General features: G+C 42.8%; 1 protein-coding gene across 2 annotated transcripts in view; it reads right to left on the reverse strand.

Annotated features, from left to right (window-relative positions):
• The window catches only part of MXI1 (MAX interactor 1, dimerization protein), a 63,292-nt gene that overhangs the window by 21,316 nt on the left and 28,933 nt on the right, over nt 1-13,043 (reverse strand). For both annotated transcript variants that reach the window (XM_032115767.1, XM_032115768.1), the window contains exon 3: nt 8,319-8,348. In XM_032115767.1, coding sequence (XP_031971658.1) covers nt 8,319-8,348 — 30 coding nt within the window. The remainder of the gene's footprint in view (nt 1-8,318; nt 8,349-13,043) is intronic.

Consider the following 13,043-nt stretch of genomic DNA (forward strand, 5'->3'; position numbering starts at 1 on the left):
TAGAGAGGAGCAACATGTGAAGGAGCAAGTATTCATCCGAGAGTCATTAAGAGCTGTGCTTCTAAATGATTCAGATGCTTTTAGATATTCCACCCTGGCTCAGCAACCAGACAACTCAGAGACAGCAGCCTGCACTTGACTCTGTAAGCATGATTAAATTTTGTGCAGCTGTTTACTACCTACCACGATAAAAACCACACCCTTACCATAGGAACTGCTATCAGCCCAGACCATGTGTGAACCCGCTGATACCATGCACAGAGTCTGCTTCTATGAAAGTAACACTGCATTTCAAACTCACATCCTGTTTCCACTGGTGGCTTCATGAATAAGCTTTTCTGTACCAATCCTCCTTCTTTCCCTCAGCCCCTCCTGTGCAGAAACCCTTGTACAGACAGTTACAAGATCACTCTGGAACTGCTACATCCCCTTTCCTGCCTCACCTTTTGTGAGCTGAACATGCTCATTTGCAAAATTTCCCATTCACAGCAATCTGTTCTTCAGCCTGAGTCTTATAAGGGACTCAACTCCCGGGAAAAAAAAAAAAGAGAAAAAAGCATCCATCCTTCGCAAAAGCTTTTCATTTTTCCTTAAATAAGTCATGTTTCTCTATGAATGTACTCTCAAAGGTAAATAATTAACAGGCAAGAGGGACAAAATCTTATTACACAGCTAATGGGAAGTGATGCTCAGGCAGCAATGTACCCATAAAGTGTAGCTTCAAAAGACAGCCCCTAGGCTTTCTTAGCGGAACATGGGGCTGAAAACCTGACTCATGCAAGGATTCCTCTGCATTCCTCCAGACTCAGACAAATCCAAAACCTTTACATGAGATTCAGCCTGCCTCTAACAGACTCAAGTCTCTTTCACCTCTGAAAAACAGGATACTCCAATTTTGCACAGGTACTGTAAGGAACAACCACAAAGAGCACTAGGCAGACATGATCTGTGTTTCCACACAAACTTAAACTCCTGAGGACAGAAGGAAAGATGGTAGATTACACCATCTACTGCTATGTTCTGCCATGGTCCTGACTTAGCCCTGTCCATGTTATCCACTGGTTTCATGTGAAGAGAATTCCTGGCCCTTGGTTGCACATTGCCTATTTAATTGTTTTATGGTTTTCTCATGCACTGTTTGGGAGGAAACCTGTGAGGTCTGTTTGCCCACAGCTATGCAAACTACTCAAGGTGACCAGCATCATTCGCAGCCAGGTAAGAACCACAGCAATTGCAAGATGAAGCCCTTCTCTCCTTTCCCAGACAAGGCTGTGAACACCTGTCACACACTTGCATTTACCATCACAGCACCCAAAACTAGGAGTTAGACCATACTCCCATAGCAGCAAATGTGCCTCCACTTCGTGTCCCTTTTCTCTTTTCTGATGGGAGAAGGTGTCATGCAGCACCTCCTGGCCCTAGCCAACACTGAGGGGACAGAAGGACACTGAGAGGGACACAAGGACTGAGCATGAAGTTTTGAAGGAAGGTGGGATAGGGGAAATTTGTGTGAAGGTGAGAAAAGGCAAGCAACTGACTGGAGATGTGGATCAACAAAGCAAAGGACTAGGTCGATACAAACTTCTCCCTGCTCCTCTTCTTCATCCAGGCACCGGATCTGTGCATGTTTCTGCTTCTGATCCGGCTGAGGTCACACCAGGAGGCACCTGGGGGCATCTCACTCTTCCCATCCTCCCTTGGAATATAAGGTTAGAGGTTCTCAAAGCTGTGATACTTTGGTAAAAATGGGCCACATACAGAAAAGAGAATGAGAGGTTCTTTCCTTCATTTCCTATCCTGCTTCCTTTGGTTATTACAAGTCTGCACAGGCTAGATTGCTACGTGTACGAGATGTAGATCAACACATACAACTCCAACTTCTGCCCCAAGAGTACAAGGTCCTGAAATTTGCCGCTAACAGGTGATCTTTCTCAAAATTATATTCCTATTACCTCATCTTCCCCACAGCAAAAATTCCCAACTGGCTTTTAGCTAGCAATGCTTTTAGGCCCACGAGCAATGTTAGTCACTTGAGCAAGAAAAGTTGTTGCATCAGGATTTCTGGCTCTCAGCACCTCAAAGAGCACCCTGGAAAAAAAAAAACAAACCAACAAAACAGACCTGCAAAGTCTCCAGAGATCCATTTAGGAGAGAGATGGTAAGTACAGAGCCATGACATGACTGAAAATGGAGCCAGGAATGCTGAATGCCTGACTTCCTACCTGGGGCCAGAGGTCCAAGCTCACTGATTACAGAAGGCATTTGCCCAGTCTTTGTAATTTTTTGAGGACAGCCATAAATATACAGAACTGGAGAGGGTTCAGCCTGAAAGAAAATTGTGGCAATGCACCCAAGTAGAAATCAGACGATGCAAGTTTGGGAAGAGTTTCAGGAACCACAGCTGGCAATGATGCACTCCCAATCAGGCTGGTGACCTCTGATTTGGTGCAGAGACCTGACTGCAGAGAATGTTTCTCTCGAAGATGGGAGTTTCCTCACAAGTCTCCCTTCTGGGAGGCAGGACGATGAAAGGATTCTCAGCATCAGACCATTATGACAAGGCCAAGCAGATTGTGCTGACAGTTCTTTCTACACCATGGGAGAAAAACACATCAGAAAGCGCCCCTAAACATGTCGTAGTTGAGAAGGGTTTTGTGATAAATATCTGTTTCTGAAAAATGGCTTATAACAGTGATTTTATTGTGCGACATTTTTGAAACAAAACCATTTTTCTTTGTGACAGTTTATCCAAAATAGTAGTATTGTTCTTTTTCCTCTTCCTTCTTCAACAGCTATTGGATTCCTAAGGGAGATGCAGAGATCTGGGAGCAGAAAGGAAGAGAGGAATGCATACATTCTTCACTGCATTGCTTTGAATAAAAAAATAAATCATATTGAAACTAGAAATTCCTATATGAGCAGTACTAAAGGACTTGCAATAAAATGTGGATCATTTTGTTTCCTTCAAATCTTGGCATGGAGACTAACTGTCCCTTTGTAGCAGCTGTACTCAAGAGTTCAGAATGTTCAGCAGCCCAGCCAATGTGAAACAAAGCCTTTGCAGACTTTCAGTTGTAAGTGAATCAAAACACTGCTTCTGCCCAAGGAGGCACTTTGCATGAGCAAGTGTGGTGGTCGGCCAGAGACCTGCCCCAGCGTTACACCAGTGACTGGTGAGTTCTCAGAGCAATGCAAAGAAATAGCAAAAGGCAAACTGACACTAAATAACACCGGCTGAGCCTGAATGTATCCAGAAAGAAAAGCTCTCTGACAGCCTGACTCCAAAAAGCACCAGCTTCACCCTCTTCAGGTTAAGCAAAAACATGAACAGCACTGTAATAAGTTATCCAGATCTCCTAAAACAGAGGAACATGCTGCAGCTCTGTTGAAAATTGTTAGTCCCAGCTGAAAACGGGAAAATTTTAGCTGAAAGCTGAAATCTGTCATCCAAACAACAGGGCTGAAGACAGCTAACTACCTCCAGCTCTTGTTCCACACTGGCCTTGGAGACAGGAGGGTTTAGCTACAGTTCCCACAAGGAGCAAGCTGGATCAGTGCATGCTCTGACCTTTGGATGTGTCAAAGAAAGATGCATGCTCAGCTGTGCTGGACACGGTTTGACTGCTGCAGAAAACATCACAGGTTCCAAGTTTTATTAATGAGGAAAACAATATGTACTGTGAACGTTTGCTACATGAAGTTAGCATGAAAACAAAGCCCACTCCAGAGAACAAATGAAATTTACTGCATCAGTTTCTTGTTCAAACTCTCCTGATAAATAGCACTGAACTCAACACCACATTGATTAGTTGGTTCAAGACAAACACTGATCAGATTGCCTTGGCAAGTATATATAGCACTACAAAAGCACAATCATCCTTGTCTATTCAAAGTAGCAAGGATTCACTACACTTTCATTTCCCTTCCCTCTATCTTTCCCAGCCTAGACAGCTTGTCTGCACTGTTTAAAAGCCCTACATTAAATGCTTTTCCTAAGACACACTCAAAGCCCTTGTTCTAAAGAAACAGAACCAAACAGGGCAAATGCTGCAGAGCCTCAGAAGGCCCCCATGTTTCAGTGCAAGCTGACCCAGGTCATGGGTCTCTCCTTGACATTCAGTAGGGTTTTTGCTTTATCTTATGCACTACCTCAGATACGCAACCAAACACAACAGTCAGCTCTGGGTGAGAAACCGCCTTGGAGAGCCACTCTGCAACAAATAGTCTCTCACGTCAAAGAAAGAATGGGTGAGGAACCACTGAAGATGGGGGATTCTGGCAAGAGTCAGGCTAAAAACCACAGTACTCGATCCTTGCTGTGTGCTTGTCTTCTTTGCTTCTGATCTTCTCAAAAGATATCAGAGAGAAAGGATGTTACATCACTTCACTCTGTGCTTTTACATGAAACAAACTTTTAGCAACTTGGTTTAGAAGTTTGTCTCCTTTAGACTACTTCTTTTCTCTTTCTAAATGATGTACTTTTGCAGAGCCACAAATTCTGCAAGATCTTCAGAGATCCTGAGGTCTCCTTCCTTTCCTGGATCTATCTTTTGTTTGAACTGAATTATTGTTACCGTAAGAAAAACACGCCCTAATAACTCATTCTTTACCCAATTACTCAGCTTTGTTTTCCTTCCTTCTGCTGTATTGCAAAGCAATTATCATCAAAACCTAATAGAACAATGTATGATATACAAAAAAATGCTGGTGGTGTTTTCAGCTTTTATTTTTTACATCTTCAATAGCACTACAAAACTCTTTCTTCTTCTGTCAGAAGACATAAGTTTTCTGACAGACACCACCACTGTGTTGGTCTACCAGAACTGCCACTTCACAGAGCAGCAGAAAGCCACCTCAGAGCTGTGTGTCTTCCCTTAATACCACACTGACCACATCCTCCCAACACTGGCATGTGCCTAAAATGTTCACAGACAACAGCTAGCACCACTATGTGTATAACACACAATATTTAACTTCAGCCTGAATTTCATTTGTTATCCTTTTCGAGAAAATATTACACTTGCAAAGTTCATCTTTCAGTCACACACTTTATCTTGTTTTTTTTTTCAGAAAATGATCAAGTGTTGCTTACACATCAGGCTTTTTGGTAGGCGTGTTAAAGGACTAAAGAGTATCATTTTAGTTACGTATTGCAGCTGAAGAGAAGAATGCTGGTTTCTTGTTTAAATACAAGCTATGACTCATCCTGAGGAGAGATAAACTGAAACACATACCCATTAAATAAAAAACACAAACAATTTTTCAGTGTGAGCATTAATGACAGATAATAACTATAAATTAACTTTAATCTTTTATAACAAACAAAGTCCCTTATATAAATTTCACTGCAATATTTTCAAATAAAAAAAACCAAATCAAAGCCAAAATAGGAGTCATTTAAATATTACAGCTAATGTTTGGTACCAAATCAAACGGATCCTCAGCAGAACCAGTGAAGTGTTCTGGAGTGAAATATTTTCAAGCAGTAGAACTTAAAACATTGCTTTAATATTTTAAAATACATTTTTAGTTATTTTTTTACATTAAAGGGGTACACATTAAAACATCATCAGCTCTGCAATATGGAGTCAAAGTTAAATCACATATTCAAAAAAAAGAGCATTTTGTTTTACTAATATTCTCTTGCTACTGCTTGAAAGAAACTCTGTGTAATTGTTGAATCAGTTAAACCAAAATTTAACTGAACATGAAGACTGCTGTTCACAGACAAGAAGGGAAAAAACCAGAGTTAGAGACCTAATAGTGGACAATTTTGAAAATTATAGTGTGTGTCAATAATGGAGATAACAGTGAGATTCAGAAGGAATAATCTCAAATAATAGGGAAAATGAGCACCTGTCAGCCACAAAGCCATTAGTATCAGGGCTTTTATATTTGTAACAGTTAAGTCTGGAGATACTGACAAACTTAACAACACAGCAAATTAAACATGGTGCTGGGGAACATAGGAAGCAATCCCCCTCACTCAGAAAACACACTGTGGAGTTTGAAAATAAATGCTTCCAATATGAAACTCGCTGCCCAAATCATTGGTAATGAACACTGCAAACACAGCAAAGATACCACAGTATCTAGCTGGGTTTGTAGATGTGGTTAGCTGCGGATCAAGCCATGGCATCTGCATCAAGGGACAGACAATCCCAAACCAGGAACATCAGACTTCTGACCAGAGTTCCCAGATACAGGAGTTTGCCTGTACAGAGCACCCAATGTGATCAAACGTGTGCCCTTCCCAGCAGGATGAAAACCAAAGGCTTGTAAAACCATGTCTGAGACAGACCTGGAATACAGTGCTCTGGAATGGGAAGCCCTGAAAGAAAGACCTTGCTGACAAGGCTGATGGTTAGGAATCTTCAGCCTGGAGCAGGTGGGGACTAAGGAGAATAACTGAGACCGAAGGAGAGGGAGATATTACACCAACTGAGAATGGAAAGACAAATTCTGCAGCAGTCAAACACCTTGCCAACATTCAGGAAAAGGTGACATAAGGGAAGCTCAGGTAATAACACTCTTCTCATGAGTAACACTTCTTGACATGCTAGTCAATAGTCAATCCTTATGGTACTCCCACCTCAGATAATACTACTGTCCTCAGTTAAAGACAGGGAATCAAGGCAGAAACTTCCTCAACTCACACAGACAGCTGGTACCCAGTACATCCCAACCCCATCAGTCCATACGAGTCCTTAGCTGGACAATAAGTATGTAACACTGGCTGCTAAGATCTCACCCACGTGGAGTTTGAAGTTTTGCTGCCTGCCCTCACACTAGAAGAAGATGATCACATATCCATGAAAACCTGGCCAATGTGATAGGACCAGGCTGGTACAGGGAAAGATGGAGACAGCTCTGCTCTAAAGCTGTACTGAGTGCCAGCAGCATTTGCAGTAACAATTAGATATGCAAATACTCACATTGAAGATTAGTGACGGTTTACTGTTGTCATGGAGAAAAAAAGCACCTTCAGTTCTGGGTCAGACCCAAGGACTGCATTTTCCTTCCCTCACTAGTAAATAGAACTGGAGAGAGCACTGGAAAACCCAGGAGCCAACACTCCTCAACACAGTTCAACCTGGGACCAGAGAGGCTAAAGCTCAGGGAGCAACATAACCCAAATAAAAACCCTCCCTGCATCAACTCAGAGAAACAAGACCATGGTAACTCTGTATATACTCAAAAATACCAGGAGGTAGAAGCATAGGCTGGAAGAAAACACCCACACCATGCAAAGGCCAAGCTGCTTCCCAGCACTGCCAGAGGGAGGCATATGTGGGGGAAACTGAGAGCAACACAATTCATGAGGTACTCAGCTCCAACTCCCTTGAAGCTGCATGGAAAGATCTTGTCTGAAAGAAAATACAAACTTGGCTCAAAGCCTCTGTGTGACTTTGGCCATCCTCAGAGTCCTCCCATCCCTTGTTAAATGACGGGCTGCTAAGAGAGAACAGGAGGCAATCAGCCTATTTAGACTCAGCTTTCCTTCCCACCCTGGGGGTTTCTTCATAAGAGCAGCTGGCCAGAGCACCGCCTTTGTTAGAGCAGCCACAAAAACCACACCCACCCTCGGTCCCCCTAAAATCCCACAGAAGAGCCAAGATAAGTTTATAATGGAAACCCTGACACAACCTTAACCGTAGCATCCTGAATGGAAGGCGATAATCTGATCTGTGTGTGAACTAGCTCCCCTTGTCTCAATGGTATTTATCTTACTTTAACTCCTGTTACAAAAGGGTTGAGTCATATAGTAGAGCCAGCCAAGTAACAAAACTGCAGGGCTTGCTAAAACGTCAGGTTCAAGGATAAACAGGCGCAATCCTAGAACAGGTTACAAGAGTCTCCACAGGAGCACTGGTGGCCAGATCTCGGAGCCTCTGGACAATGGTATTTTCTTCTGTGCTACAGAGATTATTACAGCCCAGTGCAGGGGTGAGGGATCATGGTAACACACAGTACCCAGTGCCCAAGAAACCTGATCCCGTAGCAACCTCATGTATGGAAAGTGCCCCAATCAGATTTCACTGTGTCAGGAGAAGAACAGTATTTACTCTGCATACAAATTAGTCACAAAACTGGGTCACTTCTTGCCTTTTCAGAGAGAGAGAAAAAAAAACCAACCAAAAACAAAGCTTCTTTTTCAGATCGTTTTGTGTCTTCCCCCCAACTTTTAAAACTACGTGATGCAGTGTGGTCACTCACAGCTGTCTAAGCTGATCAAACAGCACCTGCATGGGTAAGGGCAAAGCACATTACACTCACCAGGCTTGCATTTCTTAGAATTCAGCTCATGAGCTACTTACCGGTTTTTTTCTAGTTCGTTGTGCGTAGACCTGGAAGATAAAAAAAAATTTGGATTAGCCACCTTTGACCTCTGAGCACCAAAGTTCAACTGCTGCAAGCTGTACGCATCCTCAGTGGCACATCACAGTGGAAAGCCAACCAACTACATACATTAAAATCTATAACCTCATCCTCCTTGCTGACAAGAAGTTCCCTCCCTCCAGTGCAAAAGCTGGTACCCTTACTGCTAAAGAAAATGTTCCCTAGAGACTTAAATGCACACAAAATCCCAAAGAGAGGTGATGATTAGAACAGGGGACCAGAGTCTGTCACTTCCAGATTCCTTCTGGCTCTGCCACCAACTCGGTACAGGACTGAAGTTATGTTTCTTTGTGCTTTAGTTTCTTCATTCACCCTCTAAAAATACTGGTATCATCTGCTAACACAGGAGCTTGTGGAGCATTAGTTTGTGCACATCAAATACATGGGAACCTTCCCGCAGAACTGGCTCTGTAGGGACAGCCCCAGGAGCCCTTCAGCCATCACATGCCAGACTCAGCCAACTTAGCAGAAGCAGACATGGCCAGCATTTGGGCACAAAATGGGATAGCCAGTACTGCCATGTTTGCAAACATCAGTGACTGCATAGCACATTTAGGAAGTCTGGAAACCCCTTGGGGATGGGAACAGCACCGCCACAACACCAGCATGCAGTGAAGTGACCCACAAAGTGGCACTGTGACACTCAACAAAGGAGGGGGCTTTGTCTTTATACCTGCCTGCCATGCCAAGCACACTGCCAGCATTCCTTAATTTAGAGCTTTGCAGCTTGAAAATGAAACCAACTAGAAACAAAAGGGAAACAGGCAAGTTCATTCTCCTTGCCTCTGTGATGACAGAATGAGTGGCAAAAAAAAGTTTAAATCCATTCAGGATTTCTAATCTAACCCAGGTAAGGTTGTTGAGGATTATTTAAAAGGATAGCCATTTGTCCAACATTTCTCTTTAACAGAAGGTCACCTTAAAATAAGAGTAAAAAGAACCCAAGAGCTTAATAAAAAGGATCTATTTTCTCTAATTTGGCATCACATTTCTTCCGGAGCTCTGAGAAGATTATCCTCTATCCCCCATCTGGAGAATCCCACAGAGAATTCTACAATTAGGGAACTGAATGGAGGATGTGCTCCAAGGGAAACCCTGTCATAATTAAATGCTTCTCCAAAAAAAGGAAGGAGGAGTGCCTAACAGGTGTTAGAACCTCATTGAAAATGACGAATAAACCATGGATGTCTGCAAAAAAACCAAGGTAAATGAGTCTTAGCTGATCGTGGCTGAGAGCAGAGGAAAAACAAAAGTTACCATATACCTGTGCAAGCCACCCTGCTCAGCAGGACATGGGATACCCTAAAGGCAAGGCACACTATAGTCAAACTCTTCATGCTGAGGAAACTCCCAAATTCCCTCCCAAAAGTAGTGGATGTCTTCATTCTGGTTCCCAGGAATCAGAAACGTGAACATAATATTTAGTCCAGAAAACCTCCCAAATCAAACCCACATGCCCTCAGAGTCTAAACCAGCAAAATCCATTTGTCCAGGCAACTTGGATCCAAATTAACCCATCAAGACTGAGCTGAGGCCCTTTAAAACCACCACCTGTATGTAGTTTGAAATATGCTTATTGTTCTTATTTACTGTACGTTCCTGCAGGAGACTGTGCACTCTTCTTGGCTATGACATTAGCAGTTAGAAGGCCAAAGATATGCAATGGCTTGAATTCCTGTATTTTATCTAGCCAATTACCAAGGCCAGCACTGAAAGAAGAAAGTTTGGCCCACTGCTGTGAACAAAATTAAAACAGCAGGTTCTCCTTACTCCTCTCACACAGGAGACTCTTTATTACCTATCTGCCTTCTGATGAACAAGACAACTGAGAGAGGTCACAGGCTTTTCACCAAGTCAGGAAATATATGCTGTGGCTTTTAACCACGTCTGTGGCAAAGAAAAAAAGCAACCCCCCAACACCTTCCCACTGAAGCTGAATGCAAATGAAAGAATTTCAGCAGCATTGAATGAATCCTACAGGAAGGCTTCTTCTCTTACCTGTCTATGTTTTGCTTAGCCTCACTGGGGACCATGTGGAAAAGTTTCAATTTTTTATTTCACCTGAATTTAGGAAAAAAGTCCATCACCACTCCCCACTATCACCATTCACTAACTCATATTTTCTGTGACAGTTTCCTTTTGCTTGGACAACACATAAAGGGAAAAAACCCTCTCTCTTCTGTTCATAATTCAATTCATTTTCTATAGCTCCTAATCCAAAGATTAGTTCCTACCCCTCATTTTTGGGCTGCACATGTTACTAAGACTTATTTTGAGTTAAACAAGGACAATGCTGTCAGTGAAGTGGAAAAAAGTGGAGGAACCTCTACTGATATGATTCAGAAAAAGAAGTCTTTTAAATAGGTACAAAACCAAATGTAACTGGATCACTTCAGCTGAGCTGCTCTTATCATCAACTGAGAACTCAGAGACTATCAGCAGACTGAAATCAAGGCCTCATCCTTGTGCACCATCACCAGCTTTTTGATGGGTACAGGATGAACACCACAGCTGTAAACTATTGCCAAAACTCAGGGAACACTCTGGGTTTACAACAGCAAGTAACCAGTGTGCTCAGTGAGATGCTGCTGTGCTGCTGCAGACTGTCAGCCACAGCCTGTGTCACCCAGTGAAACAAGGACACTGCTGTCAAGCATGGACCACAAACCAGGGGAATTCACATCCCTGCTGTCAGATGGACAAGGCAAGCAGAACCTGCAAAGCTGAAACCAGAGCCAGGCAGGTATGGACATGTTCAGAGGGGAAAACAAAAGCCCAAGCACATGCACTGGCACTGCTCAAAACATCAGCTGCAATTTAAAAGTAGCTCAAGCACAAATTGTCTGCAGGGTCCTCATTTAAAAGTCAGGTTTCTATAGCAGTCAGTTCTTTAACAATCAGTTTAAAACACCCAAACCAATAACTACTCCTAAAAACTGAAAAAATGTTATTAATGAGGAGGATCCTGCTCACTACATTTTGAAAACAGCTTGGAAAAAGATCAAGAATGAGTTTTAGAAGCTTAACATAAAGGAGCCAAGCAAACAACAAAAATAGCAGAGCAGTCCCTGTCAAGATTTTAAGCAACGAAAAGTTGGAAGAGGACAAACATAAGTTTAACCCAATTTACCCCAGATACCTGAAACTGCATACAAAATAGGAAGAAAGAGGGAAGCAGCAATTTTCAGTCATTCTAATTTAAGGCCAGATGCAACAACTTTTTGTGCCAGTTACAGTGATTCTGCCTGCAACCTTGCTATCCAACACAGTAACAAGGTGTTGCTGAAACATTAAACTATGCTGAAGTCCTCCAGCAAAAGAGTATCTGCAAGTAATTTGCCATTTTACCTCGTTTTCCTTATTTAAATAAAATCTCTCCTACCATGGCAGAGGCAGCCAAATTTCACCCAAGCACAGGTAAGCCACCACAACTAACTTCATCAGAGAGGAACAAGCTCTAAACAGCACTGAATTCATTTGTCATTGGGGTTTTTACTGTAATTAAAATCACAAAGCTGCCACATAACATTAAACACAGCTGACCTTTCTGGTTATACACATTTATTATTGATAAATGGGCCAATACATGCACTTGCAGAATATCTGCATTTTGGTTTGGGTTCTCAGTGAGGTAACTATTTTCTATTGGGAGAAACACAGCAGTCGAGAGCCCTTGTTCTATGCAATACACAGATGGCACTTAGACCCAAGGATCCTGTCACCTCTCTTTGATCACCCTCCTGCCTGTATTTGGCATCAGCTCCTGGCTCCAGAGGAGTCCAGGACTCCAAGAGCTCCATCTCTACCACAACAGATATACTATTGTCTCAGGAGGTGCTGCTGGCCGTAACTAAGGGGCCTTTTCCAGTATGTCCTTAATGCCTACACAGACCCAGTGCTTCTCCAAATTCACTCACCCCACTCAGCTTTATCAAGAGTTTAATATGGAAATAAATATCCCACCATCTTGTGAAAATTAGGGTACAGTTACCTGAATCATATTTAGCAAAACAAGAACATCCAGCTGCAGACCAGGTCAACTGCTTTCTGTATTACTCCAGTCAGGTTCAGCTACTTCTCCTGCTTATGCACCTTCACACCACATAAGCACAGGAGCTCACTCTTCTTCATTTTATAGACTCTTTCCACATTCTGAATCTGCTGACACCCATTCACTGGGTCACTAAATTCCCCTTCTTCCGTTCCCCAAGCCAAGAACAACCAACCCTTCTGAAACCTGTGAACTACATTACTGCTCTCTTTTATGCACGTTCTTCCTCAAAAATGACAAAACAAAATCATGGAAAAGAAGGGTGATCAACAGCTTTTTTAGCTTTTAAATCCATCTGTGTCCACAAAACAGAACCTACTGGCTGAAGAACGTTCAGCCCCAGTGTTTTGCCAGGGTTTCAAGTGGATCAAGTAGCCTATGAAGCCAATGCAGAAGCCAGCCTGGGAAGCCCACAAAGAACCTTCACCAGTAGCAGCATGTGAGGCTTCCGGCCCAATGGCAAGACAAATGATGGCTGCACAAGAGTTAACTCTTCCTGCCCAGATAGAGCTGCTCAAGGGCTGTTTTTAAGGGAGATGTGAGCCCACTTTACCCCTAAAAGGGCCAGAAGTCTGGCCCTCAGAGAGCTGCA

This window comes from Corvus moneduloides, chromosome 8 (genome assembly GCF_009650955.1).
Source record: "Corvus moneduloides isolate bCorMon1 chromosome 8, bCorMon1.pri, whole genome shotgun sequence".
NCBI classification, from domain to species: Eukaryota; Metazoa; Chordata; class Aves; order Passeriformes; family Corvidae; genus Corvus; species Corvus moneduloides.